The 22,224-nt window shown below is 43.2% G+C and overlaps 1 protein-coding gene across 4 annotated transcripts in view; it reads right to left on the bottom strand.

The window, feature by feature from the left end:
• Positions 1 to 3,995: 3,995 nt before the first annotated feature.
• The window catches only part of plekha1b (pleckstrin homology domain containing, family A (phosphoinositide binding specific) member 1b), an 85,615-nt gene continuing 67,386 nt past the window's right edge, over positions 3,996 to 22,224 (bottom strand). For 2 of the 4 annotated variants that reach the window (XM_056296941.1, XM_056296940.1), the window contains exons 9-13: positions 16,500 to 16,564; positions 15,170 to 15,233; positions 13,971 to 14,060; positions 12,358 to 12,431; positions 3,996 to 7,234 (exon numbers count right to left, since the gene is read on the bottom strand). In XM_056296941.1, coding sequence (XP_056152916.1) covers positions 6,973 to 7,234; positions 12,358 to 12,431; positions 13,971 to 14,060; positions 15,170 to 15,233; positions 16,500 to 16,564 — 555 coding nt within the window. In that variant the 3' untranslated portion in view covers positions 3,996 to 6,972. Of the gene's footprint in view, positions 7,235 to 12,357; positions 12,432 to 13,970; positions 14,061 to 15,169; positions 15,234 to 15,712; positions 15,852 to 16,499; positions 16,565 to 22,224 lie in introns of those variants that run through there. The other 2 variants (XM_056296942.1, XM_056296943.1) reach the window with 2 other exon arrangements.

The raw sequence follows: 22,224 nt of genomic DNA, 5'->3' as shown, positions 1-22,224 counted from the left end.
TTCAGGGCAGTTAAAAAAAGATATCGAATATTATATTTGTTTTCAGAGCTTACAGAGACGTTTCCCGTGTTCTGTCCCACTCATTATCACCTAATCCAATCAACAAAACATAAACAATGCACCACGTGTGTGAATTAAACACTGATTTGTCTGTATGTGTGAAGTTAAAAACAACCTCGGCTGCTCTAGCCTGTCTTTTTTTGGTGGGGGGGGGCTAAAAATCCTTCAATGCGTCACGTCCGGCGGGACAGACAAGCTTGTGAGCGCGTGCACGAACGTGCGGTACGCTTTTTAGGGTCCCGGTTTGGGATTTTGAAGATCCGGTCCTCCTGCAGACCGGTGCACACTGACACGAGAATCGTTGGAGAAAGAAAGCCGGAGACTCTAAGTGAGCTAAGCACAGCGGGAATCGGTAGGTTAGAGCAGAATACAGTGAAGAGAGAGCTCGAGAATAAACAGCGGTGGTCGTTCTCACGAAGCCGGACGCCGGAAACAGCTGGCAGTGACGAGGGAGGTCTCGAACCAGAAGGCGACTCATCACATTAGCAATACGACCACCTTCGCTCTACTGTAAACCAATGAGGCGGAGATAAACTTAGCATTGCAGCTGTTTGGGGAAACCCAAATATTTTTGTCAATATGTTCGCTAACTTCGGTGTAACAGCTGCAGAGTTGGAGAGCTTACATAATGAACCGATGGTGCCGCTTAAACGGATATATTCTTACGCAGTCATGCGGACAGGGACACCGCAACTTCTTCTGACCGGACATGGTTAAGCGTCGATATGAAATACTACGCAGGAACATATGCAAGCCAAGAGTACACACACGCACACACACTATAACGGTAGTATCATTAGTCTAACTTTAAATTAGGTTTTTACGTTGAAAGCTCACAAATTAAACTGTATATAAAGGCGCGACTCAAATGGACTGACTCACAAATACACACTTGTTTCTCCCTCCCTCTCGAACACAAACACACACACAAACACACACACATACACATTACAACAGTATTGCTTAATTTGTTCTAGTGTGATGTATTGTAATGACATTTGGCCTGTTCTGTTCTGTTCTTTGGGTTGATACAGATGTGACTGAGACCCAACCTCTCTCTCTCTCTCTCTCTCTCTCTCTCTCTCTCTCTCTCTCTCTCTCTCTCTCTCTCTCTCTCTCTCTCAATATGAGCCATATCCATCTGTTTGTCAATCAAGCTCGCAGAATGCAGTGGAACAAGCCCAAAAACATTGTTTTAGAACTGGCTGGAACAAACCACTGACAGATAAGCGGGTGCTCAGATGTGAAAGGGTTCATACGAGAGAGAGAGAGAGAGAGAGAGAGAGAGAGAGAAATCAGGAGAGAAGTAAAGAGAAAAAGGAAGAGAGCAAAAGTGTTGGATGCTCCATTTCTTCATGTTATCATGGTTACGGAGGTACCCCAATTTATAAACTGTCTTTATTTTTCTCTGCACGCACACACACACTAAATTGCAAACGTCTGGTGAAATTACACAAAAAAGACCCAACAGTAAACAGGATAAGGTGAATGGGTACGTCGGAGGCCCAGAGGGCAAATTTCAGCTCACAAGTTCACGCTTTTCCCAAACAAGATCAGAGTACATCCAGGTTATTGTAAATGATGAATACCAAGTTTATATGAGTCAACTGCACAATGGAAAACTTGACATTCCTGGATAATAGTGCTGCACTGCCGCTTGTATGTATGTAAACTGCGACGTTGCAGAGGAGCGTGTCTAGTATATTGTGTATATGCTTCAGGCATATAGCTGATGCAGTTAGTGAGAGTAATTTCCATTACACGGCTATGTGTTTTGGGGATCACACCTTTGATCCTAACAGGTTGTCGAACCAGAACAAACAAACCACAAAGCTTGAAAGAGTTGGATTTCAAGTGTGGGATCTCATTTGAATCAGAATTGTTAGGCTATCAGCTGATATAAGATCTATGCTATAGGGTCTATGTTAACAATCTGTGTTACTGCACAACAGATTAGAAACACACTGAAAAGTGTTTAAATCAAGTAAGGAACAATACTTACATTTGGTACTGGCCTCGAACCTACGTGCATGGGTTAATGAAAAATGTCCAACTACATTCTGCCTTCATAATGTTGAGCTTATGTAACACTAACTGGAAAATAAGTACAGCAGTGTGACTGATATTCTGCAGCCCTCATCCAAACACCATGACCTAATGACCAGTAACCGCTTAGCTGTTTATCTGGACAGCCTCCACCTGTGTCTACAGAGAGGAGAAGGGAGGCCAAACGGTTATATGAAGTGCTTGGCTCAAAAATCAAGATAACCAAAATTTAAAGGCCTGGAAAAAGAAATGACCAAAGTCTTTCCCTGACGATGAATCAGTAAATCCAAAAACTTAAAAGTGGGAGCACAGGAGGCGCTGTTCCAACATTAAATATCTACTATTCAAAGCAGCGACTCCTACTTACCAACGCAAAATGCCCATGCCAAACTCTCTTACTTTTTAGATGTGAAGCAAGCCATGGGCCTGGAACGAAACCCGCTGGCTCGCTCGCTCACTGATTTACCCAAGCGTGTGATTCAGTGTGTGTCCAGAGGTGCATGAGGTAGGGGGTGGGCCCCAAAGCAAGATTTTGCGTAAGGGCCCACAGAAAAACTAGAAACGGTTCTGCCATGCATTTTAAGTGTGTAATTCTGCTATGATTTCTTTTTCTTTAACCATACTTAAGTATTATTTTCAATCTCTGCAAAATGTTTAAAAAAAAGCCATTAAGACTGAAAATATACGATGCCTTGAACATATGTATTTAATTTTTTGTTTTTTCCTTGCCCCCTGCTGTATTGTTTATAATTTTTATTTATTTATTCATATATTTATGTAAAGCGCTTTGAGTGGCTGTTGCAGCTAGAAAAGCGCTATATAAAATTCAACTTGATTGATTGCCATACATTAATAGCATTTTGCTGCAGTTTTTTAAGTGTTTTTATTTTTATACTTTTATTATTTCTATTCAATTTGGTTAGGCTGCTGTATTTTGCTTTCATTTGAGACACATCTGACGCAACAGGTTCAAATATTTTATTCCTTGTTTGCATGAAGGCGTCAATTCCCTACACACTCTAAAAGGTGCTTTGGCAAAAACATACCACCAGAGGGCAGCAGAATCCCATTTCTATGATCGAGCAGGTTATTATAGACCACCGCAACACTTCGTGCTGTCTTGTATGTCAATTAGTCCTTTACAAGCTATTGTCAACTTCTTATATCCATATGTAATACATTCAAAGTAGTGTTACTAATTTTTGTTAATTAGGTCGTTTTGCATGCATCACTCTCAAGGACCACCCAAGTCATTGCCACTGCATACCCCATCACAACAAGGCACCTGTTCTGCTCATATGTTCACCTTCATCACACCGCTGTTATGATGACGTGTGAGTAATTAAATGTGTTAAGTTAGCTCTGACAGAGCTTTGATGGCGCACAATGCCACGGTGTTCAAATTGCACTGGTGTCCTTTAGCAAGCCGCCGGATCACAAGAGGGTCCATTGTTTCTGTAGTTAACCCCTTGACCTCCCTGAAGAAGTAGTGTGCAGAGAATTCCCTCACAAAGATGTATCACGTTATCCTAGTTATCTTTAGTATGCTAGGTGGCTTCATGAGCAGCAGATCCAACCTGTGTAGTTTTTTTTTTTTTTGTTTATGGCAGTTTCCTCTAAACCCGTCACAGTTCAAAGACATGCAAGGTCGGTCGGTTAATTAAAAATGCCAAACTACCCATAGGTATGAATGGTGAGCAAGCGATGGGCCCGCCTGCACGTGTCGAGGGTGTCTCCCTGCATTCTGCCTGCTGGGACAGGCTCCAATAACCCTGGAGTGGATTAAGCAAGTATATACGGTGAAGGAATGAATTAATACTGATGCTATTCAAGCAGGGAAGACTCTTTCTTCTGAACAGAGCTGAAAGCAGGCAAACAGGACAGCTGATCCAATCCAGTTTTTATTCTCAAACTCTGCTTAATAAATAATGTGCATGACTTTTGAACAACATCAAGTACACACCTAAAAAGGGTCAAAACGGCTCATCTCCTATCAACTTTTTTTTTTAAAAGAACAATGCAGGCACTTAACCCAGCTTATGTTTCAGAGGGACATAACGGGGTGGAGGAGAGAAACTTTACACAGATAACGATAGAGAGATTTGATTGTTACTGCAGATAGAAAGAGGCTGTGCGCATGCAAATGCACGTGTTTAAAAAAAGTCAGTAAGCAACTTAGATTTGTTTTTCCTTAAAAGCACTTTATACTGTTAATAACGGACTCATCACTTACACAAGACCACAAACACAGGAAAGAAAACATCCCACCACAACCAGCATATAAAATGGCATTAAGAGTTCTGTAAAACAAGTCCTTTAGGTTTTTTAGCTGAAAACCTAAAACAGGATAAATTCAGTGCTGTCCAGAGACAAAGGCTCATCGAATATCATCGGTACTCTTGTCATGTGGGGACTGGTGATAGGTCAGGGAGCAAAGTGGCATCAAGCCACCAACTTGATGCTGGTGCATTTAAACTGTGGTTGTTAAGTTTGTTTTATCCACTGGCGATTTTGGAGAGCACCCAACCATCATTTGGAGAGTCTAGGGTTTTTTGAAAACTAGCTTGCTGCTGCAGTAGTGAAGGATACTGGATGTGAAATTGCCTGGTGAATTTTGGGCTTTATCTGCTGCAGTAGCCGGTGATTGACAAAAAAAAAAAGAGGGGGGGTTTGTGACCTGCCCTGGCAGTGACCCGTTTTTTGGGTCTTAAGCCCATCTCATTCGAAGTGGGGCTCTTTCTGCCACTAGAAATCCTCTCCAATGCAAAAATGAAAAACTCAAATGCCAATATATGCTTCGATTCAAATTTTAGAGTCCCAGTTAGGGAAATGTTTGCTTCTTTTAAGGGGTCCCAAAGCTCATTCAGGGTTGCTTAGCCCCCCAGACTCCTGAGAATTTGGACTCTGCTGAGTTTAAGAAACATTTCTCTGGGGGCGTCCGGGTGGCGTGGCAGTCTATTCCGTTGCCTACGAACACGGGACTCTCCGGTTCAAATCCTCGTGTTACCTCCGGCTTGGTCAGGCATCCCTACAGACACAATTGGCCGTGTCTGCGAGTGGGAAGCCAGATGTGGGTATGTGTCCACGTCGCTGCACTAGCACCTCCTCTGGTCAGTCACGGCGCCTGCTCGGGGGGGGGGGGATAGTGTGATTCTCCCACGTGCTACATCCTCCAGGTGAAACTCCTCACTGTGAGGTGAAAAGAAGCGGCTGGCGACTCCACATGTATCAGAGAAGGCATGTGATAGTCTGCAGCCCTCCCTGGATCGGCAGAGGGGGTGCAGCAGCGACCGGGACGGCTCAGAAAGGTGGCGTAATTGGCCAAGTACAATTTGGAGAAAAAAGGGGAAAAATCCACAAAAAAAAAAAACAACAACCAAAAAACAAAGAACAATTTCTCTGAAGAGATGAGCCTTTACAAATATATTAAGCAACAGTGTGTTCACCGAATTTGGTTTTCATATCTCTCCACTTTTTTTAACGCGATACAGGATGCAAAACAGTGAACATAAAAGCAAATGTATCTATAACACAAATATAACATCAATATGCAGGAGGTGAGTTTGTTTGTGATCACAATAAAGACAAAAAAACACAGTACAGTCTTAAGCTTGGAACAGCTGAGTTGCAATGTCTTCTCATACTGATTTTATATGTCACAACAAGAGTTTCTACTCATACGTCTTGGTTTCCACCGGGCACCCCTTTTCACAGCCAGCAGTGCCCAACAGATGCTTGTAAGGTGCTGGTCCGGACTTCTTGTCCAACTACTGAAAAGTCCATTTGAAGCATGGCACTCTTTTTTAAAACAGTTTTAACTTAGAGAGTTAGTGCCATGAGCACCCGAAATATGTTCTCGCAAATGTTACAGCAGGAAGGGAGATCCTTGTAAATGAAGGTCACGGGGGGGGGGGGTTCCTAGTGGACACGCAGGTTTAAAAATTTACAGTATCAAGAAGGATTGTCATATAAAAGAAACTGAGAAGCTGGATTAGTCAGTTTCTCGGTGTGTCAGTCTCTTAGAGTGCCAGTCAGACACTTCCAGTGTATCAGAGCCTTCATCGGTTTGGCTTAAGTCATGCCTGTTGCATGGAAGGAGAAAAAAAATGTCAGTTTTGGTGTTTCTTACAATTTCTTAGATGAACTGCTAATTTACACGACTGTGTATATATAAAGTGAGTTTCACAAATGTGTGCGACAGTATGAAAATAAGCATTCTGTTCTTCACTCAAGAAAAACAAAATTTTCATAGTCAGTGTATGTTATTGTTGGGGTTCTTTTTGTCAGCAGCGATATAACGTTAACAATACTAGGGAATAAAGTGACACCTCGAAACACAGAAAAAGAGAAAAACAAAGAAATAACAAAAGCAGAATTCATCTCGGACTTGTAACATACCAGAGGTTAAGCGTAAGGATGTGGGCCACCCTCACACACACACACCACACACACACACACACACAGTGCCAATCATTAAGTTCTTAAGAGATGGGATAAGGGGGGGGGGTTGATGGTGGTGGTATGTGTGTGTGGGCATTTGTTAAGATTGTTTTGCAGCAGGATAGTTTGACCAGCAAGAGGTTCATTTGTATGTGTGTGTGTGTGTGTGGGGGGGGGTTGTTATGTTTTATGTCAGTCACAGGAATTTTTCCCAGCACACAAAGGGCAACACAGTCTTTCAGCATGGGGTATGTGTAAAAATGTGTCATCATCACCAACGCTATCATTATCATTATCATCGTCATAACAGGCTTATCTGAATGTCTGGATCCTCTGTTTTAGGAAACCTAGGCTCCTCCCCATCACCGAACTCCATCCCAACCTCGCTGCGCCGCTTCCACGGTGACCCGTCCTCGTCGCGCCCCGTTACTTTGAAGACCGGACCGTCTCTTGCAGCGACAGGCGGGACCGCGCGGGAGGAATGGGCATCATCACCATCGCCGTGCTGGAGTGAACGCCACTCAGTCTCCACGGCAGCAGACCCAGGAAGTCGTCCTGGTGGCGCGTGTCCAACGTCAGGCTGAGTGCTCGCTGAGGCAGTGGGGCATTGTGGGATGTGCAGTTCTTGGTCGAGGGAGTAGTAGAAGGTGGAGGAGGATATGGGGGATGAGGAGTGTTCACTGCGTTCCTGGGGAGAAAAAAAATGGGGTCGAGAGAGGGATAGGAGGGATAGAAAGAAAAAGGGGAGCGAGAGAGCGGGAAGGAGGCAGGTTGAGTGGAAAAGAACGAAGGATGAGAGTATGAGAGAGTGACAGAAAGAGCAATTGGAGGAGAAAGGGAGATGGGGAAAGGAAAAGGGAGATGGTTTTAAATTAGGGATGGACGGATGGATGGATGAAGAGAATGGTGGTAACATGGGTGGATTGGAGGATGGATGGATTGATTGAATGGTTGCTCAATGGGTGGACAATGAGCAAAGATGTGGAATCAGGTGTATGATAAATAAGAAGAGTGAATGGAAATAGAAGGATGATAGGAAGGTAAAAAAGAAAACAGTCCATCAGATTGTATAATTTTTAAACTTGACCTCTGTGTGTTTGAGAGGATGTCACACCAAACTACAAGCCAGCACCTGGCAGTTAAATGTCCTCGCTCACATGTGACACAAAAAAGGCACACATCCAGAGGAGAGAAAATGGGCGTGCACTTCTCCCTTCTGTTCCCCATTGGAACTTTGGTGAATGACAATGAAGAGATGGAATAGCTGGTAAAGTGAACAATTACGTTCGGTGGTGAGGACAAGTTCAACAGCTTTTGATATTACCAGTATGCATTTTCATATGACGTCCTCTCTGTTACAAGAAGAAAAGGAGAAAATTGTACATATTGGACCTAAATGGCTGGGACAGAGACAAGGATAGAAAGGAAAGTAGACAGAGAAGAAGTTTTAATACAAAAAAAAAAGAAAAAGGTTTGCGTGTAGAGCAGAAATCCCTCCTCAAAGTTCTGGCTAAACGTTTTGGAAGCAGTGTTTATGTTAGCTGACAGCTTAGAATGTGTTTAACGTGTATAGAAGAAGTAAAAAATGTTAGGTTTTACTTGAGGAGTACCATGCTTCAACGTTTTAGCGATTGGTTTGCCAACAGCAAAAGCCATGGTCAGCACTTGTGTCATTTTAGCACTGCTAGCACAGTAGACACAGGGGCTAATATGCTCAAGTTCTTGTTAGTTATAAGTTATGTTAGTAATCAGGAAATATTTCACATACAAGTTAGCCAACAGTCACAATGGAGAGGCACCTTGGACAAGGGCACTAGCTCGCTAGCTAAGATCAGTTGCAAACTTTGTGTAGCACTAGCCTAAATGTTAACGTTCACCCAACAGCTGGCAGGCTAATATCATGAACTAAGGCACCACATCGTTGTGGTTTTAGTTGTATGAATACATTTGAACCAGTTAAAGAGGCAAAGTGGTATTACAAGGAACGAGTTTTTGTTTTAAAGTATGGTACAGTACTACCTCCCATGCACAACCAGTAACATACCTTACTTCCCGCATAGCTATAAGTCGCACACAGCAAAAAAAACAAAACAAAACAAAACAAAAACGCGTTGTTGTTTGGAAAAAAACATATAGGCAATTTCGGTGTATAAGTCACATTTATATGGCGGTACCATAGAAACGGAATGAGTAGAACAGACATTCCCATTCAACTCAACATACATAGCAGGATGGTCAGAGCGGCGGCCATTTTTATTTGAACAGAAGCCATTGCAAAAGAGCTGTGAGCGTTGGAGCAGGCTAACTTCTGTATAAACCGACTGGCAGCAAGTCGTGGACTCCTTTTTTAATTTTTTTAAGTCGCGGACTCACTAAGGTGAGGTTTTGCAGTATCGATCAAACGAGCAGTGGAGTAGTATGAGCGTTTACAGCCCCTCTGACATGTGTTGCCACCATAACAACAACAACCGCCATTTCTTCTGAACTACTCAATGACCACGGCAAACGGTTTAATGTCCGCTCTACTCTCATTGATTTTCTATGAGTGGTACAGTATTGAGTCACAAGATTAAACAGTGCCATCTAGTGGCCTTAGTTGAAATGCAGTATATTCGTCTGACAAAATTATATTGTATATATCGCTTTGGAATATCGATCGCAGGACCAGCCAGACGAGTTAAATAAAAAAAAAACGCGATTTATAGTCTAGGAAATACGGTATATTGCTATATAGGTTGATTTGCTAGTTGTATCTCTTATTTTCTCTGCATTGCTATTTTATATGTATATCATGTTTTAGTTCTTTTTAGTCTAATGTATCCTTTTGATCTTATACAACTCTCTTAGATTGTATTTTAGATTTTATTTTATTTTTTATTTACAGATTTAGTAATATTTTTGCATTTTTTTTATATATTTACTTTCTTTCCATGTGTGTCAGATGAGGCCCAATTTCAAGGAAATATTTGGTATTATTGTCTTTTTTGGCAGTAAAGTTCAAAAAAGGTCTCCCATACAGAGCATAATCTATGGACAGCTTTCCCTGTGCAGGTACTGATAGTGTGCCATACCCACAGTAGGCCCCGCGCAGGTACAGCAATGTACTGATACTCTTTCATACCCATTATAATCCTGGCATAAGTGCAAAACAGCACTTGTGTGATAGCTATGTTGCCTGTGAATTATGGGAGTTATACAAGGGTCCATGCTGTGATGAGGAACACATACTATCTAGCGTGGTGTTGCTGTTGCCAAGGAGTGAGAGCAGAGCAGTGGCAGCGAAGGAAGCGACGAGACAGTGGGACGTGTGATTGGGCGATGAGCAGCAGTGGAAGGGACAGGAAGTAGGCAGCGGGGCTCATTTGGGGAAAGTTAGTATGTCACTGTCACACCTTACTTTCTGTAAAACAGACAAACAAATGGATGTGTGCACACACACACACACACACACACACACACAATTGCACACAAACGCACAGAGGAAAAAAGAGAAGAGAGAGATGCCAGCAGGTTAGCAAATGAAAGACAAAGCTCACAACTACCTGCCAAGAGTTAGGGGTGGTGAAACTGTTAGCATTATTGAAATAACACTGCAGGCCACACATATATCATGAAAGGAGCTAAGCCAAGGAAAGAGGAAAAGTTTGGCTATTATGAGGTCATGTTGTGATAATAAGCAGTCACAATGCAACAAAATATGCAGGTCGTATCTTGATGATTTATGAAAACTGTGTAAGAGAAAGAGCGAGAGAGAGAGAGAGCAAGAGAGAGAGCGAGAGAGAGGGAGGGTGTGGTTGAGTGGGTAAATGATTTGCAATGTAACACATGTAGAATATAATATGCATGATATTACAAGTCTTGATCCTGGGCTGGAAGAGATAAAGAGCAGAAAGAGAGGCAGAAACGGGGTGTTTTGGTGGGTGTGTAAGTGTGTGCATGTACATGTCCACATGAACATTGATGTGGACATATGTAACTGGAAAGTCCTATAGTCCAGCAATAACTCTGCTGATTCCCATGCCTCTGATCATACATCCTATGTCAACAAAAACAACTGTGGCAAATCATTAAGAATGAAAAAAAAAATGAACAGAATGATGACAGGGGTATGATGTCACTGAATACTCCATATTGCCTCTGGGCTGCAATGTCATAAGGGGTGGTTAGTGTTAGTCTGGTTTAATCAACAGTAGATTAACAAGGTGATGACAATCAGGTGGGACTAGTTAAAATGGAGGCGGATGATATTAGCTCGTGATCCATACTCGGGGCATTAAATGGGTGTCGAAAGTACTGAGAGGCTCCACTTTGAAGCATGGGTTGAAAACCTGGATCCATGTCAAAAGTCAAATGGTATTTCAAAACCCTTTCAAATCTTGCCTGTGTTCTTTTGAGCATGTTGTCCGGCATAATGAAACTAAATGTAGAGATCCAAATATGCAATACCTGCATCTGGCATTCCAAGCACATGGTGAGCTGTATTTGAGAAGAACGTCAAATACAGCTCACCTGAATCTGCAGACTCCCTATTTGCGCCGAGGCCGTGTTTTGAAAAGGATGTGGCGAGGATTTTAAAAGGTTTGTTCTGCAGCATTAGGGCGAGGTGGGGAGAGTAGTAACTACGCAAACCATACAGTTAGCAGCAACTTCATAAAGGGATGCACACTTCAGGGTTCCAGGTTTAGACCCAGTAAGATGTTACCAGCTGGGATACAAGGGTAGACATTAAAAGGTAAAAAGAATGGGATGATATTCGCTGAGTATCTGTTTCAGATAGTTATTCAACATGTAAAGATTTGTAAAACAATGATTCCCCCCCCCCTTTTTCTCGCAAATTGTACTTGGCCAATTACCTCCACTCTTCCGAGCCATCCCGGTCACTGCTCCGCCCCCTCTGCCGATCCAGGGAGGGCTGCAGACTACCACATGCCTCCTCCGATACATGTGGAGTCGCCAGCCACTTCTTTTCACCTGACAGCGAGGAGTTTCGCCAAGGGGGCATAGCGTGTGGGAGGATCACGCTATTTCCCCCAGTTCCCCCTCCGCCCCCGAACAGGTGCCGTGACCAACCAGAGGAGGCACTAGTGCAGCGACCAGGACACATACCCACATCTGGATTCCCACCCGCAGACACAGCCAATTGTGTCTGAAGGGACGCCCGACCAATCCGGAGGTAACATGGGGATTCAAACTGGCAATCCCTGTGTTGGTAGACAACAGAATAGACTGCTATGCTACCCGGATGCCCCTAACAATGATGTTTAAGGGATGTGTAAACTTTGAGCAGCTTGTCATTAGTGCAATATACATGTCATTCAAATCTTACAAATCTGGTCAATTATTCCTTCATATTTTTTTTCAATTTTTTCAATCATCAATACTGTTATTTGTTGTGTTTTCCTTTCGATTGTATTTTACTATTTTTTTAGCTGCATCTCTCAGTGCGGCTTTCTTAGTAAAATGAAGGGAAATGTTTTTTTCAGCCTACGATTTGAGCATTCAAGGTGCAAAAAGTAAAAAAGAAAATGTAAACTTTGAGCAAAAGGGCAACACACTTTGCTCATAGAAACAGCTGGAGCTAATCAGGCCCACCAGGTGGAGGAAATCCTAAATAACCAGCACTTCCCACAAACATCCGGTTTCCATTGCTCGCTAAAAAAAAAAAAAAACGAGTAGCCCAGCGCAAACAGGGGCGAAGAACTCCTATAGTGTGCATGTAATTGCAGGTGCTAGGAAAGGCAGGGTGGGTTTGTTGTCTTAGTCGGGAGCTGATGAGGCTAGGACGGGATTGGGAAGGGCAGGGTCACATACGTGCTGCATTCACCACTGCAGATTGCCGTATACCTCTGTATACAAGGGCTGGACAGCCTTCTGGCCTGACGTATCTGAAAACAACACAGCGCACAGCATAGCTCAGTTATGAAAAAAAAAAAGATAAAGAAGAGTTGCATCCCAAAATGCAATTCTGGAAACAAATAAGTAACCAAAAATAAAAATGTAGGTTTCATGATTCAGTGTCCACAATATAGCGAATCCAGTCTGTATGAGTTTGTCAACTAAGAAATTATTTACAACCAAGGAGTTAGCTGTCTATTGTCCTTGCAAAATGCATTGATTTGTAACATTATTGTGGGTTTTTTTTTTATTGATGTATTTGAAGATATTCTCTTTTCAGTGAGGGAGGTTAGAGCAGTGTCTGCTGCAGACCAGCGGTGGATGTGTTTTACTGCACGACAGCTCAGACATTTGTTTTAATCCTGGTCCTCCACTGGAGAAATGGTCTCTTAAAACATTGTGACCCTGCTGCCACGTATTTTATAAGTTGTTACTTATTACCAAACAGGGAATTTCTCATTTTGGAGCCACTCTTCAAAAAGAGAGAAAATAGGAGGAAAGTGAGAGGGAGAGAGAGAGAGAGAGAGAGAGAGAGAGAGAGAGAGAGAGAGAGAGAGAGAGAGAGAGAGAGAGAGAGAGAGAGAGAGAGAGAGAGGGAATTGAATTTTTTTCAGGGAGGGAGGAGGGGGGGATGGAGAAAGAGAGAGAGAGAGAGAGAGAGAGAGAGAGAGAGAGAGAGAGAGAGAGAGAGAGAGAGAGAGGGAATGGGAGGGAGTGGGAGGGTGGGGAGAGAGAGAGAGAGAGCGAGGGACAGAGAGAGAAAAGACAGGAGGAGAGAAGATGAATATGTGGGCAGAGACAGGTAGGAGCAAAGTGGGGGGGGGTGGATGTGTGTGTGTGCATGTGCATATATACGTATATTTGTGTGTAGTGGTGAACGGTGCTCACAAAAAAAGTGGTTGAGAGAGGCAGAGAAGAGGAAGAGATATTCAACAGAGAGACATACAGGCAGAGGTTTGTGCTGTGTCATGTATGTGGTATGTGGTGCTGGGGCTGCAGTGGGGCAAATGAAGTAGTCCTAATATGAGCAAAGAGCCGCAGTAATTATCATCATCAACATGTTTGTCAAAAATATATAGACAAGATGGGTTGAGTTATCGCTGAAAACTATAAATTAAATGAAAAATGCGTAATGGCAACACATATATTTTTCACAATACTAAGTAGTATTAATAAAATACCACTATAGTAGTTTAAAATATAGGTTTTTGTGAGCTCAGTGTAATGGTGGTAAGTGATGAGAGCGGGTATCACTAAAGGGGATTTGTTCTGGTACTGTATTTGGCTGAATGAATATATGGCCAATCCATATGAAAATGCTGTAGGCGTTAATGAACAAAACATCCACCACGGGGGGAGCGTATTTAACAACAATGATAACAGTCACTTTCACCCGACACCCGCTTTCCTACACTAAATAGCACAAAAGACAATGACACCAGATCCTGTGCATTGGTAAAGAGCATGACATTAACAGCATGATGGAAATACACGCTGTGTTGTGTTCTATTCAGGGCAATGGGACCTACAGTGGCAGCTGAGCGTCCAGGGCCTCTCTGAGCCACGATGGCCCCTGAGATGGCCTTGATCCAGCTGTGCATGTCCTCTGGACTGTCAGACTGATAAAGGAAGAGGGAGAGGGAGACAGAAAGAAATAGAGATACATAAACTATTAATATTGCATAATAGAGACAGACATAAACAATTAATATTGGGGTTTTTTCCCACTTTTTCTCCCCAATTGTACGCGGCCAATTACCCCACTCTCTTGAGCTGTCCCGGTCGCTACTCCACCCCCTCTGCCGATCCGGGGAGGGCTGCAGACTACCACATGCCTCCTCCCATACATGTGGAGTCACCACAGCTGCTTCTTTTCACCCGACAGTGAGGAGTTTTTTTTCAGGGGGACGTAGCGTGTGGGAGGAGCACGCTATTCCCCCCAGTTACCCCTCCCCCTCAAACAGGTGCCCCGAACGACCAGCGGAGGCGCTACTGCAGAGACCAGGACACATACCCACATCCGGCTTCCCACCCACAGACACGGCCAATGGACCTATCGCTCAGTCCCGCCCCTCAAACGCAGATGAGCCAATGGCAGTATACCAAATGCAAGCGGGAGCTCACTCGGACATCTAGAGCTAAGGACTCCATTAAGTAGCATCAGAGTTGCATCAGAAGTTGTGGTTTTTGTGATGTTTTATGGATATAAGTTGAACAAAAATGGTCAAACGATGGGCATGGGGTACATGCAACAATGATACTAAGTTTTAAGGATATGTACAAAATTTAGTTTTAAATTTTGTACATATCCCTCCATCGCATACTGAAGCCCTTTTTGATGGCTTCTAGATGAAATCAGGTCCTTCTGTCTCCAGAAGTTATGTGTAGCCTCTTGGGTTATAGTTTTGACACCGATAGCTGCCATTGTAACTCTCTAGTCAGCCCGGGTAGCTTGTCCGAGTTAGCAACAGTAACTAAGGGGGCGGGGCTTAGTGATAGGTCCATTGTGTCTGTAGGGACACCCGACCAACACGGGGATTGAAACCAGCGATACCCATGTTGGTAGGCAACGGAATAGACTGCTTCACTACCCGGACACCCTTCTATGGCTGTGTCTGATTGAGTGAAACTATGAGCGTAAACAAACTAGTGCTTGTTAACATGGAAAATTCAGCAGTTCAGCTTTAGTAGGCTGACGCAGCACTTTTCAGCTGTAAGTATATGATACCTGTATGTAGAACGTCCTGGAGCTTGTGACCACCTCAAACAAGTTGTCCCTCATCATCAAGTCACTGCCAGAAAACATACATGTCACATTTCTTTCTTTTATCGATTATATCGAAATGAGTGAATTACAAAGATCTGGAACATCCGTAGCACAGTAGCACCAACATCAATTATCAAATACACGACTTGAGTATAACACATGAACAAAACATCATTCAAATAAAAACAAAATAGTGTCTGTAGCACCATAGCAGTACCAAAATGAATGAATTTATGTCTATATACAGGTAGTCCCCAGATTACAAACGAGTCTGTTCTTATGTCGAAATTGTCTGCAAGTCAGAACAGTTATGTACAGTTCACATCTAGTGTCAATTAGTCAAATGTTTGTCTTAGTATACAGTATTTATTTTACCTAAAACATCATAAATAAAATAATACAGTAATAATAATACATCTAACTACGGTACTGTAGTGGACTTATGTACATCATTCACCATGGCTGGTTTGTATGAAGTTGATGTGCTCACTTTAAGGGCTCAGGGTGTAGCCATGGTTACGCAGCGCCATGTTGTTGGGCGGGGTGGGGAATATAAGGAAATAAACGACACACGCGTGGGTGTAGTCAAAGACAGAAGTTGTTCATCTGTTTTCTCCCAACTTCCACAGTACAGTATTTATAACTGAGAGAGAGAATGTGTGTATAGGTATACAAAACTTAACAGAAACATTCCTTACACAGGGTTCGTACGGTCATGAAAAACCTGGAAAAGTCATGTAAATCTAAAATGCAATTTCCAGGCCCTGGAAAAGTTATGGAATATATATTTTTCTTTAAAGTTTTGACTGACTGACCTTGGGACCGTGACTTAGACTGATGTTGCAAGTTACAACCTCAGGGGGAAAGTCGTTATGTGTTATCAGTTCTGGTCTGTTCTGGCTGGTGTGTCAATAAAAGAGCGCGCCCAGGAGTTTCCGTGTCCGTTCATCTGTGACCTTTATCTCCTCCTTTGGCCACAGCCCAGTCAGGTCGTGAAATAGTCACGAAATTTAATCTATTGATTTGTGTGCATGGACACAGATTTTCCATTTTTTTTATGACACTCAGCAAGACTTTCAAACACGCTGAGGATCATGGGTAGGCTAACGTAGCCTTCCGCTATTGAAACTGACCAAAACAAGTGTGATTTCTCAAAATCGAAGGAGTCCACAAGGCCAGCAAAAACCACAAAAACAGTGTGCATACCACAGGAAGTAGACAACAGGCAGGACATTCAGCAGGTAACAAGAGAAGACCAGGCAGGAGGCCGACACAGGAAGCGCAAACTAACCTCTGCTTGCACTCTTGGACTTTGTGAACCTCCTTCAGTGGTATGACTCTCAATGGCTCCCTCTCCTTCAGGTAAAAGTGTCAGGGGTGGGAGGTCATGGGGCGGGGGGAGTGGGGGGACGGGATAAGGAGAGGAGACAGAAAAAACGAAAACTTGAACCAAGTTTTGCATCACAAGAGATGTCTCCTTTTAGAAATGATGACTAGCAGCTCCCTCCTTTGTGAAGAAGAAAGGGAAATGTGTTTCAAAACACGAGTCACATGACACATCACATTTATTCCTTTTACAGAAGCCAAGATATGACCCCCCCCCCCCCAAAAAAATATAAATAAATAAAAAATCCCTACCCTTAAGAGTCACACATGACCACGCTGCTGAACTGCAGTTATGGAACAAAACCATTAAAAACCATAGCTGGGTCTAAGAAATGTGACATCAAGGTTTGAGAAGGTGAAAAAACAAGACGGGCAAAAGTGAAGGAAACAGAGAACGAAAGAAAAGAGTGGTAGTAGGTGTGGCGTACAGAGAGTGGTAGAAAAAAGCAGTGGTTTGAGAGATGCAGACAGACGATGCTGAGAAAGCAAAAGGACTGGCGATGGTGGGAATACGAAGGCTGACGAAACATGCCACTGCAACTGACCCACTTTAGTTTCTGAGGGAGAGAGATAAGGAGAGACAGAAAAAGAAGACAGAGAGAGAGAGAAAAGGAAGGGATAAAACAGAAAACCAGAGACAGTGAAATACAGACAGATGGAGGGAGCCAAAGAGAAATATGAAGTGAAACTAATAAAAGAAAAGTGGGCTTTGCAAAGCATTATACCAACGTCTACAACGGTCACAGAGACAGAAAAACTGAAAGGGGATGGAAACGATAGAATGAGACGGACGGACGGACAGACAGACAGACAGACAGACAGACAGACAGACAGACAGACAGACAGACAGACAGACAGACAGACAGACAGACAGACAGATAGACAGATAGATAGATAGATAGATAGATAGATAGATAGAGAGAGCGAGAGACAAAGAGATTTTTTTTAATTTTAAAACAAGCCTTTATTTAAGAAAAAATTAACAAAAACAGACTTGACATCTTTTTAACAATATGAAACAATATGAACAAAAACCACTCCTTCACAATAACCTGTCCAATAAAGACTTCATTTTCTATCCTAGAACCGATTCACATATCAGTGGAGAGAGACACACAGACAGAGAGAGAGCATGAGAGAGAGAGATAGAGAGAGCGAGAATGAGAGAATGAGAGAGAGCGAGAGAGAGAGCAAGAATGAGACAGAGAGAGAATGAGAGAGATAGAGAGAGAGAGCGAGAATGAGACAGAATGAGAGAGACAGAGAAAGAGAGTTAGACAAAGAGAGAAAGAAAGATAGAGAGAATGAGTGATAGAGATACAGAATGAGAGATACATAGAGAGAATGAGAATTGAATTTTAAACAACAGAGAGGAAAAGAGAGAGAGAGAGAGAGAGAGAGAGAGAGAGAGAGAGAGAGAGAGAGAGAGAAAGAGAGAGAGAGTACAATTTTACATGACAAAAATGAGCATGTTTGACAGAAAGAGCTGGAGACCACAAACAGCAGTTGCAAGGCAATGTGTTTAGGTTCAGAGAATGACGTCTCAAAGTAAGCAAACTGCATAGTCAACTGAAAATTAAGTTCAACGAAACTAAATACAGAGTCACCGGATTCAAGGCCTGGTTTCCCCATCTGTCTCTGCCCACAGGAAAACACCACGCTTATTGATATGAGTTCACATCGACATTTTATACTAGGCTATGAGGAGAAGAACGCAACTCTAAATATATGGTAACTAGTAAACCAAGCATCTGATCTCAATCTCACACACACACACACACACACACACACACACACACACACACACACAAACTAAATTGCAAACGTCTGGTGAAATTACACAAGAAAGACCCGACAGTAAACAGGATTAGGTGAATAGGTATGTCAGAGGTCCAGAAAGTATACGCAAATTTCAGCTCATAAGGTCACCCTTTTCCCAGACAGGATCAGAGTACATCCAGGTTATTGTAAATGATGAATACCAAGAGGTTTCACAGAATATTCAACTATCAAAACCACTAGTCGACACTGTACATAGTCGTAGACTAATCGTTCATCTCTGGTATTAGCACTGTGCAGTAATAAAGCAGTGGCACTGCATCTACTGCAGATATGCTAGGCGGCACGGCAGCGCAGTGTTTAGCACTGTCGCTTCACAGCAAGAAGGTCCTGGGTTCGAACCCCAGGGTTGTCCAACCTTGGGGGTCATCCCAGGTCGTCCTCTGTGTGGAGTTTGCATGTTCTCCCTGTGTCTGCGGTGGGGTTTTTCCGGGTGCTCCGGTTTCCCCCACCATCAAAATGACATGCATGTTAGGGTTAATACTCCTCTCTGTGCCCCTGACTGAGGCATGGCAAGACCAACTGGAGTTGGTTCCCGGGCGGTGCACGGCAGCCCACTGCTGCTCCTAGCTACACAGCTAGGATGGGTTAAATGCAGAGAAAGAATTACCCCACGGGGATTAACAAAAAGTAGTAAAAAGATATGCAGTTAGGGGAGATGTTGGTAGGTGGACATAACTTTGGTTGTTGTCAAGGGGCAACCTCTGGGTCTGAAAAGTGAGGCCAATGAGGAAGTTCCTTAAAGTTGCATTCTTTCTAATGGCCAGCAGGGGAGACTGATGGTTGCAAAAAAAATCTGGCTTCATAGACACCCCCATCTTAAAATGCCCAAACTTTACAGCAGAAATAAATGTATTTTACAGCCTGGTTCAAAAAACGGTTTTGGTCTTTATAGCTAATTTCTCCCACCTTGATAACTGAGCGGGGGAGGGGGGGTGACTTTTCATATAAGTCATCACTTTAATTTATATTAAGGCTTGAAGAGGTACTAAACCCTTAAACTTTTTTTGAGCTGTAAATTGAATGACATGACTGTATGGTGACAAAACACATCAATGTTGGTGTTAATGTTGACATTTCTTTCCAAATTTTTAAAAATTGGTATTTCATGGGTTGAAAATGGCTCAACACGCCATCTACTGTTTTGCATCAGCCCTGAACCTTGCAAGGCCAATGCTGATGTAGAGTTGACCGGTTAGGACTTATCTACATGATGAAATAAAAAAAAATTTTTTTAACAAAGATGATAATACCCCCTAATCAGAGGTGGGAGACGCAGCTTCCCCAGTCCCTGCCGTTGACTGTGAGTCTGTGAAACAGCGCTCATTTTCAAATATATGCTGATCGAGACGCATCATTCACGGGAGTTTACTCACTAACCTTGTGCCTTCATTACATTTTCTACCAACCTTTTGAATTTCTCTCAATTTACGGTTAGTTATATTATTTCATCATTTACAGTTTTGGTGCAGTGGTTTAGACTTGTGTTTTTGATGGCTGCAGAAGCACCACCAGACAACTGGGTCGGTCGGGCTGGGCTCGTGCCACGGCTGAGGGAGCAGTCGCCCCGTTGTCTGCCTCTCTCCACTGCCAGAAGGCCGTGACTTGTCTCGTGGGGCCCCATTCCATCTGCGGCACATATGCGTCGCAGCAGTTGGAGGGTCACCATCTAAATGCAGATTTCTGGGTTCCACAATCTCCCAGGACCTAAGGTGGGCATCCAACACAGACACAATCATCAAGAAGGCCCGGCAGAGGATGTACTTTCTCCGCCAGCTCAAGAAATTCAACCTGCCTCAGAAACTGTTGATTCAGTTCTACACCGCAGTAATCCAGTCTGTCGTCTGCACATCCATCACTGTCTGGTTTGGTTTGGCCACCAAACAGGACAGGGACAGACTACAATGGAAAGTGAGGTCTGCAGAGAAAATCATTGGTGCCAACCTGCCCTCCATTCAGGACTTAAACACTTCCAGACTCAAGAAACGGGCAGGCAACACCACTGCAGACTCATCACACTCTGGCAGGCGCTACAGTATAAAAAGTTTCTTTCCGCGGGCTGTCATTCAAATGAACGCTTCCATCCACCCATTATCAGAACCGCTTATCCTGCTCTCAGGGTCGCTGGAGCCTATCCCAGCAGTCATTGGGCAACAGGCGGGGAGATACCCTGGACAGGCCCCTAGGCCACCATAGAGCTCACACACACACACACACACACACACACACACACACACACACACACACACACACACACACACTAAAGCTGTGAACGAATGCCAAAAATAGGCCTCGAACGAATAACGAATATTACACACTGAGGTTCGAATGGCATTCGAATACCTTGAATTTGCATATCACCCCCAAAAATCAATACAGAGAGAGTAAGTCTATTGTAGCCCGTGTTTTTATTAACAGCATATTTATGACAACATACAACTCCAGCACATTGTCCGCACATATTAGTCCAAAAACTGTTGTTGAGCACCCCTAAACATAAAATAAATCTGACTAGGAAAAGGCCAGATGATGTTAACTAGGGCCTACTCTAAGTAACATACAAGTAAAATAAATCTGACTAGGAAAAGGCCAGATGGTGTTAACGAATTTACCGTAAGTAACATAGGCATAGTAAATTATCCATGACCCACGGGGCTTAAAAAAATAAAATCAAGAGTCCTACTCACTGTAGTAGTATAAGAAGTTGTGCTAATAGTGGTTTGCGAGAAAAACCAAAGCGTCCACGTGTTCAGACTCGAGAGCGCTCCTTTTTTTGGTGACTATGTTTCCCGCATCAGAAAAGACACGCTCAGAGCGCACGGATGTCCCTGGCACGGCGAGGTATCTCTGAGCCATCTTCCCGAGGTGTGGATATATTCTCTCTTCCATTTTCCCATTAACAGCCCAAAACCCAAAGAATTTCCATACGTAACTTCTCAGATGTTGTGGAGTATGAATGACTCTCGCAGGAGATGTGCTAGTGCTAGTGCTAGCGCTTGGGTCACAGCCAACGTTCTTCTCGGATTCCGCCATTTCCTGTGTTCTATGAGCCCGCCCGCTCGGCGTGGGAACTGACGAGAGCTTTTTAATTTCCGGTTTTACTACGGATGTAGGCTATGCTTATTTTCATAAAATACGTTTCACGAAACCATCATTTATTTCCATTTAAACGTGTGTGCATTAATAATAATATTAATAAGGGGGAAAAATATATTAAAAAAATATATTACAAAAAATCGAATTTCATATTTTCATATTCAAATTCGAATATTATTACCATAATTCGAATGTACATTCGAATTTCAAATGCTATCTGACAGGCCTAACACACACACACACACACACACACACACACACACACACCTAGGGACAACTTAGTATGGCCGATTCACCTGACCTACATGACTTTAGACTGTGGGAGGAAACCGGAACACCCTGAGGAAACCCACGCAGACACGGGGAGAACACGCAAACTCCACACAGAGGACGACCCGAGACGACCCCCAAGGTTGGACTACCCCGGGGCTCGAACCCAGGACCTTCTTGCTGTGAGGCGACTGCAACAACTGCGCCGTCCAAACGAACGCTTAACATATCAAATAAATCCAAACATTTTGTATATACTGTACTGTACATTGTACGTATACTGGTATGCTATGTCATGTCCATCTACCTCAGGCATGTATGTAAGTAACCTGCTAACATCTGTTTCAGCATTTCTGATTTATATTCTCTGCACCATTGCACCTTATCGCCTCTTATTTCGCCTGTATCAGTCAACCCTTGTATAT

Source organism: Lampris incognitus, chromosome 17 (genome assembly GCF_029633865.1).
Source record: "Lampris incognitus isolate fLamInc1 chromosome 17, fLamInc1.hap2, whole genome shotgun sequence".
NCBI lineage: Eukaryota > Metazoa > Chordata > Actinopteri > Lampriformes > Lampridae > Lampris > Lampris incognitus.
Note: the sequence above shows the minus strand (reverse complement) of the source record. Positions and strands in the feature narration are given on the sequence as shown.